This window comes from Trachypithecus francoisi, unplaced genomic scaffold, assembly GCF_009764315.1.
Source record: "Trachypithecus francoisi isolate TF-2019V2 unplaced genomic scaffold, Tfra_2.0 Contig01579, whole genome shotgun sequence".
NCBI classification, from domain to species: Eukaryota; Metazoa; Chordata; class Mammalia; order Primates; family Cercopithecidae; genus Trachypithecus; species Trachypithecus francoisi.
In genome coordinates, this window is record NW_022681442.1 from 18,426,858 (window position 1) to 18,451,064 (window position 24,207).

Below are 24,207 nucleotides of genomic sequence, written 5' to 3' on the forward strand. Positions count from 1 at the left end.
AGTGTGCTCTTGAGTTGGGTCTAACTTTCCGGGAACAGTCAGAGGTACGGCTCAAAGACAGGACTTGATAACACCCCCACCTCGGGGACAATGGGATGGATCAGTCCCCAGGGCTGTGCTGCTCTCAGCTTTCCTTCCTTCTTTGGCCTTTTCAAATGCTTGCTGTTTTTTTCACCCCAGCACCTGAAAACACAGACAGTGTCCTTGTGAGAGAAACAAGCAGCTTATGCCCTCAGAGCAGGGAGACAAGAGTAAAGCCTTTATCCCACTATGTGGACACACGGTGACCCCATCTCATTCAAGGCTAGGTGATGCACTTAATCACGGTCCAGGATCCGCCGGCTATGCAGGCTTGGGCTAGAAAACAGACTGCTTCACACCATCCAGAGCTCTTCAGCAGCCTTACATTGCAGTCAGGCTGCAACTGGACACATGGCCTGCAGGGCTCGGATGCAGCACAGCTGGAAAGCATCCAGGTCCTACTCAGGGTACAACATTGAAAACATCAGCCACACCCTGCTGGATGAGCCAGGGTCTGATGAACAGGGACTTGCTCAGCCTATAGATGATCCCCAGCCATCTCTCCTCCACCAGCACAAACCTTGAAGCATGGCCAGCACCCGGGCTTAATGGCATCTAGGCTCTCCATTCTAAGCTCTTGGGTCTCAAAGCCCCACCTTTCAATCATGTGACAGGACAAAGTATCTGTTCATCGCTGCTTTGGGCCTCTTTCCAGAGATAAAATTTATCCCGACTTGCAGTATTGAGGTCTGTGATGTGATCTGTCTAAGGCTTTCAAAGGCCCTCTCAAAGTATGGGAATGAGCTGTGGAGACCAGAGATGGATGATAGGCTGTTACAAAGGTAGGAAGCAAGAAAGAGACCAGCAAAGACACTCTGGCGACATCCACCTGAGAGATGATGGCACTGGACTCCAGTAGTAATGGCAGAGGTGGTGATAAGTGGTGGATGCCACACGCACTTTGAAGGCAGAGAGGACACGCTTGGTCCTGTGGGATGGGCTGGCGGGCTGAATGTGGGGTGTGAAAGAAAAGAGCAATCAATGATGCCACCCAAGGTTTGAGGCCTAAGTAATGGGTCAATGTTGCTGAGCTTTACTGAGATGTCAAACACAAGGAGTAACAGGTTTGGAGTTAGGGAGAGAGTGCACTAAAGGCGTGCATTCTGGGAATGCGAATTTCCTGTCTATTTGGCATTCAAATGGAGGCTGAACCTGGCACTCAGAAGAGAGTCGGGGCGGGGGTGGCAGGCGGCAGAGATGAGGCAAAGGCCTGAGTAATTATCACAATACGGTCATTCTTGCCTGGATATTCCTGGGCAGCTCAGCTAGCCTACTGAATTTGCACATCCTTATGTGTAAACTGGACATAGGAATACACTTTCCAAGCCAGACCCCTATGGGTCCCTTGCGCCTGAGTTTCCAGTACACCTCAAGGGACAATTCTGAAATCCAATTGTTCTCTCTTTTTATGATAATTAATTTAAAAAGATGAAAATCTGACCTGCAAGCCATTAACAAAACAATCATCAAATAACTTCATACAGCCTACAACATCATTCTTAAAATGTATCTATTGCCCATAATCAACAATCAAGTCCTAGATTTCCAAATTGGGCTCTCTCTTAAAGAGCCAGTGGCCCCATCCCAGGATTCCTCAGAAATAGACAGTTTAAACCAAGATAGAGGAGAGATAGGAGCCCTCAGCCTGACTTTCTGGAGCTTTTGTGCAACCACGTTCCACATAAATGCTGCTGTGGCAATTAGACACGCTCTACTGTGAGCTGGAATGTATAAGGTTGGATTAGCAAGTTACTGGCAAACCATGCAGTGTCATAACCCAAAATTATGTTTCCCCAAAACATGCTGCCCCATCAGGTAGAAAGTAGACACACGTCCACGCCCTTGTGCTAACCAAGATGGTCCTGAACACTTTCAGGTCATGATGTAGTCACACTCATTCCAAACAAAATCAACTCCAGTCCCTAACCAGAGATTGGTTTTCTGCTTAATTAACGAAGCACCATTGTGGGAAGAGAGAGAGCCACACGTGAAGATATCAACCACAGAGTTCCTTGGCTTCAAGAAACTTACAATCTGGTTGGAGAAGCACACCCCATCCACAGAGTTAATCAGCGAGACAAGAAATGACAAGCAGGACAGGCTGGGTGCCAAATGAACAATTTTGTTTTATTTACTGGAAAGATAAACATAGTCAAAACCATGAGTGTAGCTCTAAGTAGACGCACATTAATTTAAAACAGGCTCCCACGCTTCGTAAACAGAGCAGGTGCCGAAACAAAAACAGCTTTCCAAAGTAGGTCCCAATCTTGCCCCTCTTGCTGGGAAGAGCTCTGCAGTGTTAGGAAGTCCCACTCTAGGGAAGGCCTCCAAGCCCCCTGCAGAGTCAAGATCCTGCCCTAAAGAAACTCTTCCACTTCGCCTACCCCAGTGCTTCCCTAAACCTATTTTAGGAGAGAACCCTTTTTTCCAGTAACCTTGTTAACATTCAGCGAAACAAATGTCAGGAAACGCTAGCCCCAAGCTGAGCTGCCAAAGACTCTTCCCCCAAGCACAACAGGCCCCAGCTTGAGAAATGGTCAAGAGCTGATTTGAGAGGCTGCCAGCCCTCCCCACATTCATTGTGGGCTGACCTTAATCACAGGAGCCAACGGCATCTTTGACAAGTGGGTACATTTTCCCAGAAACATAACTCAGGGTCACAATCCTGACCCAGCTCACACATAGCATAGAATAAATAGTATCTGTGCCCAACAATATGCCATGAAAACAAAGATAATAGAACTAAAAAATTCTGCAAAAAATGTGAGGCTGTAAGAGTATACTCAAGACCTCTAAAATAGTCCTAAATGAACTGAGTATATTCAGGGGCTAAGGTACCTAAAACATATAAAAGTTATGCTGTGAATTATCTAAAATAAACAGCTGACCTTTAAGCCTACCAATCATTCAAGAAACCATCGTTTTGTTTGGCGGTTTTGAAGGTGGAGGACCCGGGGAGGCTGACTTCGATGGGCGGGGTCTCTGTTCTAGGGCGGGGTGGAGTTACGGGCATGTCTCTCTCCAGGGAAGCTGAAATTTTTTTGTTATTAAATTCCCCAGAGACATTAAAATCATTCCAACCATAACTCTCTTACGTACTGCCGGTAGTTATAAATGTTGAGAACTTTCAGGAAAATAATCTGTGGCTATGTATCAAGAAACTTTTTAACACTTTGTTCTTTTCTAACTTTTGTCCTAGGGGTCTACTCCAAGAAAATAATAAAAGGGGAGGGGTTGGGGGACAAAGATATATGCACAAAGATGATCATCACACATCATTCACAGTAGCAGAAACAAAAGGAGACAATCTAAAGACCCAACAATATGGCATTGATTGGGTAAATTGGGGTTTAATCATATTATGGACTGTTATGTGGTCATTAAAAATCCTTAAGCATTTTAATGACATAGGGAAGTGCTTATTAACTACAGCAATTTTCATTTTAAATAAACAGAAGGTTGGAAATACTGAGCACTATGAGCTCAAGTATGTTAAAACCAAATATAAATATTCATACACTCAGAGGAAAAAAGGATAATTTGGTATATTTCTAAAAGGAAATATACCAAATTATTCATAATGTAATCTCCGAGTGGTGAGATTATGGGCTGTTTTCCAAACTGTCTACAATGAACATAAAGTTTATGAATGAAGAAAGCTACATTTAAAAATAAATTTCACTTACTTTAGAGGTAGAACTTTTAAATACAAAATTAGCAATTCCCATCCTTAAGTAGTCTAAGATACCAGTCACTGATGAGTTGAATTACAACTGATAATCATTTTGAAGAGAAGACCTGGGGGTTGCGAGGAGTACAACAGCTACCTTCAAATTGTCAAGATATGTAACTTGAAGCATAAGCAGAATTAAACGGCAAAACACGAATTAAGGAGATGAGCATTCCCAGGAGAGAGACTGCAGCTCCCTAAAGGCAGAACTCTCTTAAGAGTTCACATTGTACCAAAAAGAAACGGTCTACCACCAGGAGATAGAGCCCCCATCTCTGGAAGTGTCCAAGAATATCAGGGGAAACAGACAGCTACCAAACAGTGCTGAAAAAAATGCGGGAGGGCAGTTGGTGAAATGGCATGTGATTTTAAGGCTCTGAAAATTGTTGTGATTCCAATATGCAGAGGCTACAACTGAGGTCACACAATCCTTCTTGATGGGATATCTTCTATTGCCATGGTGTCACCTGCCACACCATGGACCCAAACCTCAGGAACTTCAAAACTCTTCACCAGAGGACAGAGCTTCTGGGAGGAGAGAAGGAAGCTTTGGACATCGGACCATGGACTCTATCATGGCCCCATGTACGCTTTGGAGTCTACACCACCCACTTCCTTCAAAGCACCACTGATCCCATCGACCGCTTCTTCCCCACCAAAAGATAACCTGATTGTCTGGTTCTTCCTATTAGGTACTCATAGTTCTCCTTATAAAATAAGGTTTTGGCAGTGCCCGAAGGCTTGCTTTATATCCTTAGACAACACAGACACCCTGACCACAGCCCTGACTGCAAAATGGGAAAGTTCTGACTCAGTGGCTGCTAGGAAACACAAGTCAACTCTTTTAGAGAGTCTGGCTGAGTCATCATAAATGAATAAAATAAATAAAAACAAAGTATATATGCAGTAAAGTGGAGATAATCCAAAAGTAAAAGATTTTAGATACTCAGTACAGGGTCACACCCCATATCCCCCAAATGTCCTGCCCGCGGAAAATACGCTGGCCCTCCCCACCGTGTGTCAATGAGCCTTTTGCAGTAGTCACAGCATTACACCCAGAAGCCCAGTCTCTGGCCACCCTGATGCATGTCCCACTCTCCAGTGAAGCCAGCAGGCCTCCTCCAGCCATGCCCACCACTCCCAGATGGGGATGGGGTTCCCTGGGATTCCCAGGGCTCCAGGCCACTCTTGGTACACCACACACATTGTGCTCTAAGCGCCCACTTAATTGTCTCTTTCCCAGCTTCTCTGAGGTGGTTGAGAGGATGGTGTGCTCTGGAGCCAGGCTGCTTTGTTTCACATCCTGACTCCCACAACTGGGCAAATCCCCACCTCCCTGGGCCTAGTTCCTCCTCTCTCTAGAATAAGGGTAACACAGCCTCTGAAGCAACTGGAACAAGCCTCGTGTAGGAAGCGCTACAGTCTTTGTTGCTGTTATCGTTCATCGACTCCGCTCTCTCTCGGTGTCTAGAATGCTTTTTCCCACACTAAACATTTGCAGAAACAACGAATGAATCAATCAATGGCAAATACAATCTCTCCAAAAAGACAACGCCTCCACCCCAAACCTGCTTCTCCTCCAATACTCCCCATTCAGTGACGCGTCTCCAGCTACCTACCTTTGACTCTCCTTTCTCCCTCAATGACAATATCTAACCTACCAGCAAGCTCCGCTGCTGTTTCCTCCACATCTCTATTTTCACCATCCCCGCTGCCAGCTTAATACACGCTCCTATTGACACAGCCAACCTGCTCAAGTGACTCCCCAGTGTCAAATCCTCACCATATGCTGCACCCCACGTCACTCTCCCAGAGCCCTGCCCAACCTCTAGTCTCCTACCTGATTTTTCTACCTCTGTCCAAACCAAGCACTTTTCCCTTGAGGACTTTCACACATGTTTCCTTCTGCACACTCCCCATCCCTTCTCCTGTCCCTTCACTGGGCCAACCCCAATCAAGTCTTCAGATCTCACTTTTAATGCAATTTCCTCAGGGAGCCACTCAGGCCTGTAATCCCCACCAACTTCTCAGCTGAAATCAGGTCCCCCTGGTAATAGCCTCATGGGCCCTCTACTCATTGAGGGCACCTGGCGCAGGGCCTCCCACAGAGGTAGGGGCCACCGTGACTTTGCTGGTGCTCAGCAGGCAGCACAGAGCCTCCCAACACATGCCACATCCCAGCAAGCATCCAGAATCCAGGTCAAACATCCCATCGAAACAACAGATGTGTTTGATAACCAAGAGGGTGCTCTCTGGGTAGTGTTTTACAAAATTAAGTATGGGTAGGTTCCCCTGAACTCTTCAGAAACAAAAAGCAAAGGTTCAGCATGCCCTCTGAGCTTCCTTGAACATGCACAGGGTAGATGGCAGAGACTTTCTCTGAAGCTCTACCCATCGTGCATTATTTCGTAAGAGTTTTCCACTCTCTTGCAGCATTTAAGCAATAACAACAAGAAAAGTACACCACCACAGCCTGGCACGCTTTGTTCCTCAGGATTCAGTCTGCTTTCTTATCCCACACCTCCATGCTCATTACACAACAAAACACACCAGACCAAGAAGCACAAAAAATCTACCCCAAGGTAAAATTCTACATCGACTTCAAAAGGAAACCCCCAAGATAAAACTGTAGGAACTTTTGAAGCCTTTTGCCATTTTGTAAGACATATACTATACCAAAATACCACCATTTGGGGTACAGAATCTTTTTTTGCTGGATACAAAGGAGGCTAAATGAAAGTCTTGGTATAGCAAAGACACCGGAGGTGGTATCCAGGGAGCGGCTCCTAACCCCACAGCTTACCAGCCCAGACTGACTCAAACTCTACCACTCAGCACAACTTAGCTGCTTGGCACTCATTTTGTAAGACGGAAAAAGGGAGCAAAGAATTAAAAAATATAAATTTCAAAACTCCACCAAGAAAGAAAAAGAGCTTAGTTATGTGAATGCGAAAATAGGATTGGGGAGGCTGGGGGGTGGGGGTGTCTTCGAACTTGTGGCTAATGTCTCCGAGTTGTTAAGAAGTCCATGGGGCCGGGCGCGGTGGCTCAAGCCTGTAATCCCAGCACTTTGGGAGGCCGAGAAGGGCGGATCACGAGGTCAGGAGATCGAGACCATCCTGGCTAACACGGTGAAACCCCGTCTCTACTAAAAAAATACAAAAATCTAGCCAGGCGAGGTGTCGGGCGCCTGTAGTCCCAGCTGCTCCGGAGGCTGAGGCAGGAGAATGCCGTGAACCCGGGAGGCGGAGCTTGCAGTGAGCTGAGATCCGGCCACTGCACGCCAGCCCGGGCTACAGAGCGAGACTCTGTCTCAAAAAAAAAAAAAGAAGTCCATGAATTTGTTGGGGGGTGTGGGGAGGGAAGAAGGGAAAGGGAAGGCGGGGAGGAGGAAGGCAAAGACTAATGCCTTGCATAAACTCCCAGTTTGGGGCCAGCCAATGAAGACATCATCCCTGTTGGAATCAATTTCCTCTCTCCTCTGAACAAAGATTAGGAATCACTGGATTATAACAAACGAGATGCTGCATCAGCTACAGGAACTAAAATTTGTGGAGTCTATTCTTAATTGAAATATCATTTGATAAGTTGACCTCCACTTCTTAAGAACATTTATTCTACACATCAATTTTTTCTAATGTGGTAACCCACATACCACATGAAAATAATCCAATCAGATTAAAATAGTCCAGCGAAATGCTCTCAATTCCCATGTGAAGATTCTGCCCCAAATGGGTACTGGAAAAAGTTATTCTTCTTAGCAATCTGTGAAAGTTGTAGTTTCGAATGATTAATAATAAACACTGAATACATCCTTAATTCTCCAAGCAAGACAGTAGAAATAATTATGAAATAGCTTGGCCCAAAAGTTACAACAATTCCAAATTTCGGAGACATTAGGAAGCAATCCTTAGACAATTATTTTGAAACATGTCTGATGAAACACTGTGATGTGACAATGTCTGACTAAAAAGAATGAAAAGCAAAGTGTGAGCAAGAGCTCCAAGTGTCTGCAGAAAAGTTAGCCCTTCATCAGCGACTCCAAACAAGAACCAGACCCTCTGGCCGATGTTTGACTCTACAAAGACCCAAATGATGTATCAGCCACCATTCAGAATGCGCCCTTTACAAACACAGACACACCGTACCAGCCAAGGTACAGCTGGTTTTGGTTGGCACATTGCCTTACATTCAGCAAAAATATAATCATAAATCTGTAGTCTCAAGGTGTATGCATCCTCCATCCCCAAAACTAGAGGTGACCAGGTGGATGGAGGTCAACAACACAAGGCCTTTCTTCCACTCTACTTTCCTGTCTCCCTCAAATAATTCCTCCTCCCCAGACACCCTCCTTCTCACCCCTGGTATCAGGTGAAGACTGCAGAAAAGCCCCATCACAGGGCTGACTCACAGAACCAAAGTCACCATTCATGACAAGCATTCACGTATTTCACAACGGTAAACCACATTTGTCCTTTTGTCCAAGTTCATGGCTTTTCCCTTCTCCCCAGCTCCCAGAGCCCACCTTCCTCCACCAGCCCATCCCCTCTAGGCAATGGCCATTCCCAGGTCCCTTTAGCACAGCAGAAAGCACAAAAGGTTGTAGGACAGTTGCCAGCTGTGGCTGCTTTGGATAAAGGTCTCCAACTACAAGATGGTGTGTATGCCCCAGGGGAGTTGCTATGGGTCAACACACCTGCTAAGACACAGCAGAGGAAGAAGGGGCCTAAGCCCCCTTGCTGCACCCCTGGCCAAAATCCACACAGGCTCTGGAAGGAATGCTTTGCCATCTCCTCCAGATCATTAACTTCTACATAGGAAAATGAGATGCTTAGGGCCTAAGTTGTGGCAACTGTTCTTGTGGGATTTGGGGTGGAGAATCATTGCTCTATCCAAATGGACGGATCCCCACTCTTGCACGGGGGTGATGCCCCCTGGCAGGGGGCCCACAGAGCCTATGCTACAAACGCAGGGGCTGTGTCCACTCTGAACTACTGCCAGGATTCACATATTCTCTCCTCACTCAAAGAGAGAAAATAACGAAGACAGTTTAAAGATAATGTCCTTTCTCTGTAGCTAGAAAATAAATGTGGGAAATTCCCATCAGCCATTGCCAAAAGCAGAAAAATAAATTTCACAGCCTGGACCACGCTGGGAAATTCAGGGAGGCGGGAAAAGTGAAACAGCCTTCTTCACTTTATTCTCTAGGTGTCTAGAACTGTCACACTTTTAAAAAATCTCTGTATGTTTGTTAAGAATTTTTTTTAACAGGGCATTCACTTTCAAAGAAACCTGCATTAGAACCCCCAACTAGCAACTTCTTTACACCTATGCACTGTCCCTGACCATGACCCAATTTACAGTCAGCAAAACAGAACCAACCACAGCAAGTTACTTTCACCTCCCGTAGGAGAGAAGACACCACAAGGCTCTAGTAAGGGAGCAGAGAACTGGATCCAGGCCTTGCTCTGGCCACTGACTCAGCGTGTGACATTGGGCAATTCACTTAAGGCATCTCTGGGCCTCAGTTTCCTTTTCTGAGGGCACACTGGGCCTACATGATCTAAGGTCACTTCCAGCCCTGAAATCTTGACCTTATAGGAGCAGACGTAATTATGAGCATCCATTTTATTGTGGAGTTGCAAGAAAGGGGAAGCTTCTAGCAAATGTCAATCTTCTTTCTACATGCCTCGTTTATACCATAGAAAAGAAGACATTGTCACAAATGATGACTCAAAATATGATTTTACAAAAATAAGTTATTTTGTGATATATACACACACATATGACAGAGGTATAACTCATTAAATAACACATGTTCAGTTACAGCAAGCTCCAAAATAAGGAGGCAGTTAGCCCAAAATGGCAGAATGCATCTTAAGATTTTTCTACTTAAGAAACTTGTTTTGCGATTTTTAGAAATTACAATATAGAGGTAAAATGTATTTATGATTAACATTTTGTGATACTTAAATGAAAAATACATGATTGATTCATGCTTTGCATAATTCTACCTGTCATGGATGGATTCATTATAAAAATGTGCCTTCCATTAATTATTTCAAAAGCATGAAGTCCAGCTCATGATATACAGAAGGGAATCTTCAAATAAGGCTGAGCTATCTTCTCAAGAGGTTAATTTATAAGTTCCACTCTTAGAGCCTACAAAGCCCTAAGAAAATACATTAAAAATATATGTAGACACACACTTGTAGTCTCTTAGTACTAAAAACAAATGTTTTCTCTATCGAACCCACATACTTTCAAAGTCATAGCTGTATAGATTAAATTCCATTTTAGCCTTTCTAAGTTCATTTCTACTCTAGGTTTACAAATCAAGCCAGCCCAGATGAAATTTTTCTAATGTTAGTGTAGAATGTTACCAACAAATATTAAGATAAATTGTGGGAGAGGATAATAGGCAAGTTTCAAATCCAGGACCCCCTTTTGAGTTTTCTAATTCCCTCTTCTTCACCTCCCCTCCCCTGAATGGACTTTTATAACTGCTGTGATGCCACTTCTAGTCTCCTCCATACCATGGTGATTGTGTCTCATAAACTAGAGCCCGCAAGGCTACATTCTAACCGAATACATGGAAAAGAGTGGAGGAAAGGTTTGTAAAATTTCTGGGTAGGTTACAATCATTAAGGTCCAATAGCAGAAAATGAATACCTTATAGACATAGGCTACATCCAAGAATATTTCCAAAGAAATTTTGTTTAAAGAAAGAGAAAAATGACAAATAAGGCCTGTTATCATCAAAAAAGCACTTTCTTTTTCATCCCCTCAATAAAGGAAGCCATCATCTCTGGGAGGTTACTTACGACAATGTGTGCCGGCGATGGGGACCGGGCATCCTTGAGGGCTTGTCTACTCTGCAGGCTCCCTGCCTGGACATCAAGCAGTGGCCATTTCATCTGGAGATACTGGCGAGAGGAAACAAAAGGGAAATGGAAAACAATGAATTCAGAAAGTAAATGCAGAACAGCTAGCCCAAAAAATAACTGTGACATGGGTCAGAAACTAAAAAACATACAAGCATGCAAATAATCATTAAAAAAAAAAAAAAAAAGCATGCAATACCAATAGGTTCTTCCTTAGAGCTCAAGTTCAACAGGTACACATATAGAAGATTAATGTTACTAGCAACTGTATTTTTTATCTTTGCATTCAAACTACAGGGTAGCTTCAGAAAAAAATGATTTCATTTCTACTACCTTAATTGGGTGGGGGGTGGAGGGCAGTGGGAGAGGTGGGGAGGGAGAGGAATATAGAGCTATTCCAAAGGAAGTAAAACACAAATCTCAAGCCAGCAGTGTCCTAGGAAACCATCAATTACAAATCTGCTCCTTCTCAACCTCTGTTCTTCAAATGTCATCATCCTTCACTTTAAAGGAAGTCAAGTACATGTGAGTAGCTATCCTTTAGGTAGCAAAAGCTATTTGAGTATGGTGAGCATGCAGTTCCTCACACAACCCAAGTTTACTCAACAAAAATTACTTCTTGGTAAAAGATGCACGGTGCCAGACACAATGTATACACTCACCTCAAAAGACCAGAGGAATGCTTTAGTATGCACGGGTTTACCGTAGACATAAAAATAAAGGTGTAAGTCAATTCTGTCTGTCCCCACCTTCCTCCAAACTAGGAAATGAATATACGGCCCAAGGGAGCTACTTCTGTCAAAAGCAATCCATTAGCTTTCAGTGAGATCTGAAGGATGAGTTGCCCCAGTTCCTCATTTTGCAGACAAGGTAAAATGAGGTGAGGTGGCTTCCCCAGTCACAGAGGTACTCAGCCCATGTATAAGAAACTCTTAGGCATTTAACTTCCGTTGGTAACACTATGACAGTTTCACTCAGGAAACCAAACGGAACTTAGACACAATGCTTAGAAGCACATGGAGACGAGCCTTTATGTCTCCCATGGCCAACTCACTAATCCATCAGTTAATGAATGCTTGGAGGGGATATAAGGAAACACCTTGGTCATTTTGGAGACCTCCTCAAGCAAAATAAATGGCTAGTTTTAATAGTAATTCTATAGAAAACTTTACTCAATGAACACTGAGTACTACTTGCTTTGTGTACAGGCTGTGACAAGCACTAGGAGATACAAAGATGTCTGCTCTCACGGAGCTTGTGCCAGCATGAGGAGCCTTATAGACATAGGTAAATCAAGACAGAATATGGTGACACTGTGATAGAGACTCAGGGACTCAGGAACTCAGGAAATGCCAAGAAAGATGACAGAATTTCTGGGACACGAGACTGGGGAAGGCTGCACAGTTAGGTCTTGATGGTCAGAACAATTTCAATAGAAAGAAAGGAGACAGGAAAGGATAATGCAGAATAGTTTGCACAAATCCCACATGAGACAGAAGTGCCAAAGCCATCCACAAGTCAGCCGACGAGTTCCTCAAAGATACGACTGCTCGGCAAATTCAAACCAAATTTGGTTATACTTAAAGCTGGAAGATCACTGCCCAACAACTACCTGCCAAAGTGCACAGTCGATTTTCCCATGATGTCTAGGATCTGTACAAGGTGGCTGTGCCTGCTACAAATTCAGAGCTTTCACCCAGAGGCCTCCCATGGTGAGCAACCTAGATATTAGTCTCGTTGTGTCTGTAACTCGCCACAAGACCCTGCATGGAATCCCCTTGCTTCTGTGATCTCTGGTTTTTCCATCTGAGTACCAAAGGAGTTGTCCTATCTGCCACAGGGTATTAGGTGGGGAGTCTGTCCCAAACACTAAAGGATTTCTAGGACTCCAAGCCCCCAGATAGTAAATACAGGAACCCCCTCAGTCATCCTTACCATCTCACCATTTCCAATCACCTTCTCTGGGAGCAGTATCATCTCAAGTTGAAAACCACTGAAGTAAATATTTCCAGAGTCTCCATCTGTAACCCAGGCCAGAGGGCTCTGGGAACCTAGACTGCCCCGTCTCACCCCGACTTCTTCCCATTCTCACTTACCACATAACTATATGTGCTGCATTGGTCAAAACCACTCAATAGAGTCATTTCCTTGAGGCCAACCAAAGTGGACACCCACGAACACTCACCTCTCCATCTCATAAAAACCAGTGAACAAAAACGCCAAATGGAGTCCAACCCATCTACACCCCAAGCTATCTCTCAGTGGGGAGAGCTACATTGGTGGACAAGTTTTCATCTTTGACCACCTGCAAAACTGATTTGATTACATAAATACTAGCTCTGTAGAATTAGGAAACTTGGGCTTTGCTGAAGGTGACAGACCTGCCCTGAGGACCCACCCAAGAACTGTCATACTCATAATACAATATTAACATGGAGACTTATAATTCTTACTTTACATAAAAGCTTCATTGTGTGCCACATCCAATCTCCATAGGCTACCTGCACCACATATTTTTATGAGCCTACATTTCAGCGCTCCAAGCCTACAATACACATAATTTTCAATTATGTTAGGGCAGCTCAGGATCATTGCCTATATAACATTACTGTTGGAGGAAATGAGACTCGGCCCCACTGCCCAGAGAGAGCTAACCAAATCCAGATGGTGCAGGAAGACAGCCCTGGTCCTGCTGACTTGCAGGGACTCCGCAGTGACAGCCCCAAACTCTCCTTCCCAGTGCAACCTGATGCCACAGAACCGCTGGGTACACACAAATCCAAGCCCGTTCCTTGAATCTTAACTGGCATTCAGGCTGATGAAGTGCCTTTTGGGGAAATAAGTATTATGTCAGGATTTTCTAAAGGAAGCTATTAACCTTCTCCAAAAGTGATGGGTTTCCCAGCTTCCTTCATCTTCTACAATTGGTCCTTATTAATAGGGAAAATAAATAAATAAAGGGAAGAAAAAGGAAATTAGGTACTATTACAGCCTAGAGGAAAATTTTTTCCTTCCTGGAGACATTAAGCAGCGGGAAATTCTATTCTGTTAGGTCCTAAAGGAAGGCCTGAAGGAGGGGGCATCTCAGATTTACAAAAGGGCTGGAACCCTATGCCACGTTTTCCCAACCATCTGACTTGGTTTTATATCCTTTTGGGGGAGGGAAAAAAAAAAAGTTCCCACCATCACACTATAAAAACAACAGTGGGCTCCAGCTCTCTTCCTCTTAGGCTGTTCAACGTAGAAATTATGAATTGCCTACAAAAACATTAAACTTTTCAACAAACTGCAATCAAATGGGGCTGTGGGAATTCCTACATTGAAAACTGTTGGGAGTCTGCTCAACTTTCCTTTAAAAAAAAAAAGGAAAGAAAGCCATCTTGGCTTAAGCATTTCATCCTTTGTTGAATAATAATGTTCTGATCATAGCCCATTAGGGTTTTTCCCCAAATCATATTTTATGATAAGTCTCAGGGAGCTTAAGTCAAGCTTTGGACCTGTGAGCAAATCTTGAAATACATATAACACCAATGGCCCGAAAGGAATCAAAGCAGCTGAAAAGACTGTTAAATTGCCAGCAAAAAGAAAAAGGTAAGCATCTCTAATTTTTTTTCTCTTCTTCTACCTCCCCCAAAGAAAACAGGGAGAAAAGGCAACTGAGGAGAGGCTCCTTTAGGAATTAGTCTTAGCAGAAACTGGCATCTACTAAAGCCAGACTGATGGAGCCTGCTCCCGTAGAGGGGCCTTCATCCTCGAGAATCTTCCATCAGCAGCAAGAATGCCGAGGATGAGCTGCTCCGAGAACCTGCCCCCTTACAGCTGCTACTGAGGGCTCTGTATAAATTTCTTTTCTAAACAAGCAGAAAACTTAAAGGGCAGATGATGATGATGATGATGATAGTGATGATGACGATGATGATGATATGGCAACAAAGTTGCCAGGAAACTTCACATCCTTGATAAAACACCAATGTGGCTTCCAGTATTTCCAGTATTTCCTTTCAGTGACTCTGCTCCACAGACGGACAGGCAAGTGGAATTTGTCCCTTTATTTGTTCAGGGCAGGGTTGGCAAACTTTTTCTGTAAAGCGCCAGACAGCAAATATCTTAGGCTTTGTGGCCCATACGATCTCTGTCGTAACTACTCGACTCAGCCCTCGTAACTCGAAAGCAGCCACAGGCAGTGAGTGTATGTCTTGTATCATGGCTGTGCTCCAATAAAACCTTATTTATAGACACTGAAATGTGAATTTCATATCATTTTCCTGTGTCAGAAAATATTATTCCTCTCTTGATGTGTTTCAACCACTTAAAAATAATAAAAGTGCTGGGTGCGGTGGCTCAGGCCTGTAGTCCCAACACTTTGGAAGGCCAAGGCCAGAGAATTGCTTAAGGCCAGGAGTTCCAGACCAGCCTGGGCAACAACAGCAAGACACTACAAAAATAAAAAAAGTTAGCTGGACGTGATGATACATGCTTGTGGCACATGCCTGTAGGTTCCAGCTACTCAGGAGGCTGAAGCAGGAGGATTGCTAGAGCCCAGGAGTCTGAGGCTGCAGGAGCCATGATTGCACCACTGCATTCCAGTCTAGGCGACAAAATGAGACCCTGCCTCAAAAAATATTATTAATAATGAGAATAAAAAGTCATTCTTAGCTCACTGGCCAGATAAAAGCAGGTGGCAAGCCAGTTTTGGTCTATGGGCCATTGTTTGTCATGTCCTGGTTAGGGAATAAAATTGTAGAGGCCTGCCCATATCAGATGGGCGAAGGTGCCTTCCCTCGCTGGGCCTTCAATCCAAACAGCCAAACACAGGCATATAGAAAAGCATGTCCAGTGGCCTGAAAGCAACGTTTAGGATTAACTCAAGTTGTGAGGAAAAAGCTTGGAAAAAAATTTGAACCTTTGGCTGAGGCCCCCGTCACAAGGTCTAACCACAAGACCACAATCACACCAAAATAACTATCCCCTCTTTTCCAGAATGGAAGTCTAAAAATCCCTGAGCAATTCTGCCTGGAAAAGGTTCAGAGTGAGACCCTGTTGAAAGAAAGAGAGAAAAGAAAGGAAGGAAAGGGACAGAAAGGGAAGGAGAGGGAAGGAAAGGGGAGGAAAGGGAAGGAGGGGAGGGAAGACGGGAGTGGGGAGGGAAAAGGAAAGAGAAGAGAAGAGAAGAGAAGAGAAGAGGAAAAGAAATTATGTTTTTTTTGAGATAAAGTCTTACTCTGTTGCCCAGGCTGGAGTGTAGTGGTGTGATCTCAGCTCACTGCAACCTCTGCCTCCCAGCTTCAAGTAATTCTCCTGCCTCAGCCTCCTGAGTAGCTGGGATTACAGGCGGGTGCCATCACGTCTGGCTAATTTTTATATTTTTAGTAGAGATGGGATTTCACCATGTTGGTCAGGCTGGTCTCAAACTCCTGACCTCAGATGACCCTCCCACCTCAGTCTCCCAAAGTGCTGGGATTACAGGTGGGAGCCACCATGCCCGACCAAAAAAATCGAATTAATTGGATACTATCCTCATGATAGCTTTCTGCTCATAGCCAGCAGAAAGATTCGATAAATCTTCCTAATCCTCTGCTGCCAGAAAGTTGTACTTCTGGTTTTTATAAAATACAGAGTCAATACTTTGCTTATGCGTCCAAAGCCGAGGGTATAGCCAGTCATAGCCCATGATGTCCAAAGTCACTAAGCCTCCCCGGCATCAAGGTGGTTCCTCCTAACCTTTCAGTGCAGCCTCACCACGGGCCATTCATACAGATCCCCTACAAATATGCAACACTGAAGACCGCATCGTGACGCTCATATCATCACACAAAAGAAAAGACAACCAGAAGCCACTCACCATAAAAAGGGAAATACCAGAAAAATGTGCGAAGTAAGAAAATAAGAAGTACAAGTATCCACCCCAACAGCGGACACTTATTTCTTCAGGAACTCATACTGTGACACACACTTAATAGACACACACACGTCTGTTAAAGAAGAGGCCTGATTGCCTCTTTCTAAACCTACCTCATTTCTCAGAAATGGAAGATGGAAAATTCAGCCCATCTTCTACAAACAAATAATTTTGCCTGGGCGTCAGGGAATCCCAATTTACCCAGAATGGTTAAAATACAAGCAGTTGTGATTAATTTAATATTCTGCCCTACCCTCTAAATCATACAGGCACCGAAGTTTTCCAGAAGTTAGCATTGATCAAATATACCTAACACTGAAACACTGTGAAACTATTTCAGAAGTCCCTTCAGAATTGTAAGGGGCATCATTACAAAGTTGTTTAACCAATTGTTCTGCAGTTGCAGAAGGTATAGGAGATTAGGCTGCTTTGTTCTAGGTAAAACCATACTCTAGGAATTGTATCTTTTGAAAAAATCGAGAGACCCTAAAACAGAGACTTTACTTGCCTAGAAAGCATGATTGTATAGAAAAAGAAGTTTAGAAATATGTGATTTCTGTTGTTTAACATAAATAAGTATGTACTATAGTTACCTAGGAAAAGAAAACCAAAGATCTCAGAAGGTTGGGTAGACTCTGGACTTGGAGAAAGAATAAAGCCATAGAAAAATTTCAAGCCAGGCGTGGTGGCTCACGCCAGTAATCTCAGTACTTTGGAAGGCTGAGGCAGGAAGACTGCTTGAGCCCAGGAGTTCAAGACCAGCCTAGGTAACATAGCGAGACCCCATCTCTACCAAAAAAAAAATTAGCTGAGTGTGGTGGCACGTGCCTGTGGTCCCAGCTACTTGAGAGGCTGAGGTGGGAGGATCATTTGAACCCAGGAGGCGGAGGTTGCAATGAGCCAAGAAGGTGCCACTGCACTCCAGCCTGAGCGACAGAGGAAGACCTGGTCTCAAAAAAAAACAAAGAAGAAGAAGAAGAAGAGGAGAAAAGGAAAAAAGAGAGAGAGAAAGAAGATGGAGGAGGAGGGGGGAGGGGAGGGGATAGGAAGAAGAAAAAAGAAAGAAGAAATAAGAAAGGAAAAGGGAAAGGGGAAGGGGAAGGGAAGGGAAGATTTAAGTAAGATATTAAGGTTGACTTGCGGAAAAAAAAAGCCAACATAGTCGGAACTCGTAAGTTTTTCCCTTAAATCACTATCTCTTTTCTCACATAAAAGGAATATAGGGAAAGAAAGGTAGGATATCAAGGCATCTTGATCTTGATATCAAGCGCCTATTATGCCAGCTACTCGGGAGCCTAAAGCAGGAGAATTGCTGGAACCCGAGGGCAGAGGTTGCAGTGAGCCAAGATCATGCAACTATACTCCAGCTTGGGCAACAGAGCCAGACTCTATCTCAAAACAACAAAAAAAAAGCCAGGCGCCACGGTGGCTCAAGCCTGTAATCCCAGCACTTTGGGAGGCTGAGACGGGTGGATCACCAAGTCAGGAGATCGAGACCATCCTGGCTAACACGGTGAAACCCCGTCTCTACTAAAAAATACAAAAAACTAGCCGGGCAAGGTGTGAACAATTTAATAGCCTTATCTTCTATCAGTTGGTTCTTACAAGATTTTCAATGAAATCCTTATAGTTAACCTTTTTCTCATAAATATTTTTAATCATAACCATGTAAAGAGCACTAATACTGTATCACTTCATATTTAGAGGGTATTTCAGAGTTCAGAACGACATCCACAATAATCCTACAAAATAAATGGGCAGAAAGGTGGAACTAACCTGTTAGCAAGGAGGAAACTAAGGCCAACAGAGCAAGACCCAGATTGCCTGAGGTGACAGGGGCGAGTGGCAGTCAAGCGTCTAGCGCTCCAGCACACCCAATGTGTTTTCACTCACCCTGACTTACCTTACAAACCCCTTCTGTCTTTCCCAGTTTTCTTATCAACTGTTAGGCATCTTTGCCTGAACTCAACCAGGATGTGTGTCTCAAAGTACATGGTGAAGGGAACATCTCAGTGTCCCCAAAGTAATAAGCAAGACTTTCAAGCATCTACCATCTCCCCCTCCTGAGCCCTATGGACAAACACTGAATTGTTTTCCAAGAAAATTTTTCTACCAGATTTAAGGAGGCCCCTGGTGTGATGAAGACAATGAAGCAAAACAACTAACAAACAAAAAAATCCAATTAACAAAACTTGGGATTCACTGTTTTCTTTACCCCGCCAATCCTTCAACATCCCTGTCCCTAAACTATTTCTGCACTTGCCAGCTTAGTGGTTCTGCAGGGAGGCTATGGTACAGCAGCTCACACATGCACAAATCAGTATGGAATTTCACCAGACCCTCCTCTCACAACCAATGGGCCCCTTAGACTGAGGCCCAGGCCTTCTTTCCACCCTCCCCCAAAAGTCACTCTTCAAATTATGAGTGCGTACTCCCAGGAAAAGTATGGTAGAAGGGGAAGAATCTGGAAACCTATTTCCAGGTCGAGCTCTGTCATTGACCTGGCATGTCACTTCCTTTTTTCATTGGACAACCTCTTCTCCATTCTTTGCCTAAGTCTGTAGCAAGAAATGGGGAACATGATCTAAAAATCTCTTTCTACTTCAATGCATGGATTCCTGCAGCATTTACTATTAAGCATATGCTCTGTGTCAGCTATGGACTAGATATTCTGAGGCCCAGAAAAGTCATCTAAAGACACAGTCAATGGGACAATAAGCTAATCAATGGTGCAGGAATTAACACAAAGAAGGTAAGTAGGGCCAGACACAGTGGCTCAAGTCTGTAATTCCAGCACTTTAGGAGGCAGAGGTGGGCGGATCACTTGAGGTTAGTAGTTCGAGACCAACCTGGCCAACACAGTGAGACCCCATCTCTCCAAAAACTATAAATGAGCTGGGTGTGGTGGCAGGCACCTATTATGCCAGCTACTCGGGAGCCTAAAGCAGGAGAATTGCTGGAACCCGAGGGCAGAGGTTGCAGTGAGCCAAGATCATGCAACTATACTCCAGCTTGGGCAACAGAGCCAGACTCTATCTCAAAACAACAAAAAAAAAGCCAGGCGCGGTGGCTCAAGCCTGTAATCCCAGCACTTTGGGAGGCTGAGACGGGCGGATCACCAAGTCAGGAGATCGAGACCATCCTGGCTAACACGGTGAAACCCCGTCTCTACTAAAAAATACAAAAAACTAGCCGGGCAAGGTGGCAGGCGCCTGTGGTCCCAGCTACTCGGGAGGCTGAGGCAGGAGAATGGCGTGAACCCGGGAGGTGGAGCTTGCAGTGAGCTGAGATCCGGCCACTGCACTCCAGCCTGGGCGAGAGAGCGAGACTCCGTCTCAAAAAAGAAAAAAGAAAAAAAAAAAGGTTGCACAGTATCCAAACCTTGCCAACTTGTTTAGAGGGACTTTCTCCTGATGCACTCCAGATCTGTTAAATGAAACTTGGTAGTGGCCCAGGATCTGTATGTATTTTTTTCCAACTTGCCAAGCAATTCTGATGATCAGTCATTAGCATCAACTATCGGTGCTAGGGCAGTGTCAATAATCAGCATGTAGTCCATTTGAAGATTCCATTTTACTTCCTCAAAGGCTCTTTTAGACCTCTAAATTGATTGTCACTACATTCTTTTTAGGTGGTCAAAGCCAATAATCTCCAAATCCATCTTAAAACAGAAGAAAGTGAGGCAGAGAAAATTAAGTGACTTAGTTATACACAGTTACAAGAAACTGAAACCAGAATGCAGGACTTTGGTACTTCCAGGACAGAACTCTTTTGCCTACACCCTACTGAGCTTACAGGTAGAATGGCCAATGGGTGCCCAGGCAGGAGAGAAATCTCCAGGGGAGGGCAAAGACCCTGCAATGGTGCAGTCCCAAGACATGGGACTGGTGAGACAGACTCTGGCTTCTGAGATAGTCTTGCTCCATTGTGACCAGAAAAGGCCCAGACCTAGCCATCTCAAAGTCTTCAGGCAACCCCAAGATTAAGTCCCACCCAAAGGGCTGTGGATTCCAAGCAAATGCCAGCTCCACCACCAGCACACAAGTCCCTAAGCCAGGAGGTTAAAGGACATGAAGACATTGGAAGAATTCAAAAGGAGCAGCCCTTGCCCTCCCATGTCACTCAAAGTCTTCAGCCTCCAGACAAAGCAAGACAGGCTCATGCCCCATGGCCGCTAAGCTGATGACTAACAAATAATGAATGCTTGCAAGCTGCTGGAGGAACCTCCCATTAAGAGGCAGGCCAGAGGCCATCTACCTTCAGGCAGAAAAGTATTTATAATCTTTCATTTTAATATCAACCTTGTGGTCACCATATTTTCTAATTACTGCTTCTTATAAAAAGGCCAAGTACAATGCAGTTAATTGGAATGTTTTAGTTACTACCCATGTCTGTTCAGCATGCTGAAGTAGGCAGAGGCAACGGGAAACCAGGAAAACAGCTGGAAGACATGGAGCAGCCCAGGAATGAATGTGGGTGTCACTGGGAGCTGAATATGGTATGTTCTGGGACAAGAACGCACCAAGTCTCAACCGGTAGCTGGATAACCAAAATGTGGTACAGCCATAAAATGGAATACTATTCAGTAATAAAAACAAATGGAGTACTGACACATGCCACAACATGGTAGCCCTTGAAAATATGCTAACTTAAAGGCAGATCAAGAAAGTGTCATACTGTATGATTCTTTTTATATGAAATAACCAAAATAGGCAAATCTACAGAGACAGGAAGTAAATTAGTGATTGCCAGGAGCTGAGGGGACGGTGGGTAGAGACTGGTTGCTAGGGTTACAGGGTTTCTTTTGGGGATTATAAAAATATTAAGATACTGGTATGTTTGTACAATATTGTAATATACTAAATATACTAAAAAACCACTCAATTGTACACTTTAAATTGGTACCTTTTATGACATGTGAATTACATGCGAATTTAAGATGAACTGAAAACAATGAAGAGTTAGGCACCATCTTTGATGGTGACCACATTCATTTAATAGATAAAAGGGGATGGGGAGGTTGGGTATGGTGGCTCACGCCTGTAATCCCAACACTTTGGGAAGCCAAGGCGGGTGGATCACCTGAGGTCAGGTATTTGCGACCAGCCTGACCAATGTGATGAAACCCTGTCTCTACTAAAAATACAAACATTAGCCAGGTGTGGTGGTATATGCCTGCAATCCCAGCTACTTGGAAGGCTGAGACAGGAGAATCACTCGAATCCAGGAGGTGGAGGTTGCAGTGAGCTGAGATCACACCATTGCACTCAAACCTGGGCCACAAAAGTGAAATTCCATCTCAGAAAAAAGAAAAAAAAGAGGGATGGAGAGAAGACAGAGTCACATACACACACACTCCACCATAAAAGAATGAACAGAAAACCTGTGAAGCCATTCTATACAAAGTCATATCCTTCAAAGCTTCTTGGGAAACAAGCAATTTTTCCAAATGTGGTTTTGGTTGGTGCTGGATCTCGGGGAGGGATGCTTACAAAGGCATGGGAACTCCAAGACCTTGTGAAAGATAAGAGAGGACAGTATACCTTGGGTTAATGGTGCTGATGAAGAAACGTGGGAGAGAGGACTGTTTCAAGGCATGTGGCTAAAAAACGACAGAAGAGCAGTTGAGTCAACAAAACCACATGCAATTCGGAAACCGGAATCTTATAGCCCATTCTCTACCACCCTGCGACCTCAGTTTCTCTACCTAAAAAAAGTGGGCATGAAATCACTTACCTAAAGTCCCTCGACTAGCTTCCACATCATTTATTCAACCTTCAAGGATAAACCATGTGAATGAAGACAAAGAAATATATCAGGTCCAAGGCAGCCAAGATTTGCTATTTCTTCTTCTACACAGGGGATTTAACAGCCAGAAATGTTAGGTCTACCATGGAAATTGTTAGAGATGAAGCCAATAAATGACCTTTAAGAGGTACAAAGCCAGCAAGTAACAGGGTCCTGGTGACCTGAAAGGGTTATTTTAAATCCATGAATCATCAGATTGCAGCAGATATTAAAATCACAACTTCTAAAAAATCCCTTTCTTTCTCCATGGCTGGGAGCTCTCAAGGCTTAATTTTTCTAAGTGGGTTCTCCTCCCCATTCTGTATTTCTTTCCCCCATTCCACAACAACAAAAGACAACCAAAGACCTGGCGGTCAAATAGCAATGAATTAACTTGCTTTAGTGAGTCTACACAGACAGCAAATGCGAGACGAGCTGGGCTCCGTGTCCTCCAACTTCAACTGAAACTGCACCCCGTGCTACGTGTTCCTTTTATTTTTTTCCCCTTGTCACACTGGAAAGAGGTCAGTGGCTCTGGTGGGGTCTCCCCGTCCAAATTTTTATTGTCAAATTCTAGCTGTGACAAGCATGTGGAGATGCTTCGTAACGCTACACCCAGGAAGCCCAAAGGTCAGCAGGGCCTCTGGTTAATTTTGCTTGGGGAGAAACAAACCCCAAAGCCGGGGTGGAGATTTACGGGAGGCTGACCTTCTGGAGGCCCACGACCCCCCTGCATGCAAGTCTTGCTGCCTCAGCCAGAAGCAGCCTGTCACTCAAGTATCATCTTGCTGTAACAAATTACTCCTAACCCAGGATTATGGCTCTTTCCAAATCCCTCCTAGAGAGCAAGGAAATAAACATTCTCTCCCAGGACTCTGCCCCAGTTGTTCCCCCTGTTGGTAATCCTTGTCTCTATTTGCTTCTTCCACAAGCCTTCATCTGGGAGGTCTGCTAGACCATCCCGGCCCACTTTCCTTTCAGACATAAGCTGAATGTCTCAATTGTCCATTAGGCACAGTAAAAGATGAAGGCAGGCTTTCTGTCCGGAGAAGCCTCACACAATAGTTCCCTTTGCCCACACGCTTCTCGTCTGACTGCAGACCCGACCGATCTAATCCTAGTCACTCAAGGAAGTCCACACCCCAAATTCCTTCCTCACGTTCCATGGGACGGGTAGCAAGAACAGACCATCCCAGTGAAGCAGGGCTGCAGGACCACTCCCTGAGGATGGCCTGACATGTGGGGGTGGGTTGAATAGGGTGAGGAGGGGAGAGAAGAGGAGAGGGAGGAAAGAGGGTGGAAAAGAAGAGGCAAGAGAGCAGGGTTGCAGGCTGTAGAAACTGCCTCTCTTATCCCAGTCTGCGGTTTCCTTTAATAAACTACCAGGAGATATTTCGAGCACAATAACCTCATTTGGGGAAGGAAATACAGTTTTGTCCACTTCCAAAGCCTCCTGTGAAACACTGGGATATTCCAAGTACTTCGGACACAGAGGGCTGTTTTGTTTTTTTAATTGTATACACAGATTGACTAGAATATGCCAAGAAGCAGAGAAGAGAACAATGGATATTATCATCAAAGTGGGTGATTTGAGGAGATAAGGATCTTAGGGCTGTTTTAAGGAAGACTTTCTCCCTGGATAGAGAGAATGGTTGACAGGCACCCTCTCTGACACATGACAGATGAGGAGAGAAACTCTCAAAGAACCAAAAGACACTGACAAAACATAAACACCCCTATCAAAACCCAGACACCAAATCAAATTCCTGCTTCAAAACCCAAAAAGAAATAAAGCAGTTGAGGAATACAACTTCCTGCAAGAACCA

The 24,207-nt window shown here is 44.3% G+C and overlaps 1 protein-coding gene across 44 annotated transcripts in view; it reads right to left on the minus strand.

The window, feature by feature from the left end:
* The window catches only part of TCF7L2 (transcription factor 7 like 2), a 221,255-nt gene that overhangs the window by 118,138 nt on the left and 78,910 nt on the right, over positions 1–24,207 (minus strand). For all 44 annotated transcript variants that reach the window (XM_033182344.1, XM_033182376.1, XM_033182355.1 and 41 more), the window contains one exon: positions 10,636–10,737. In XM_033182344.1, the coding sequence (XP_033038235.1) occupies positions 10,636–10,737 (102 nt within the window). The remainder of the gene's footprint in view (positions 1–10,635; positions 10,738–24,207) is intronic.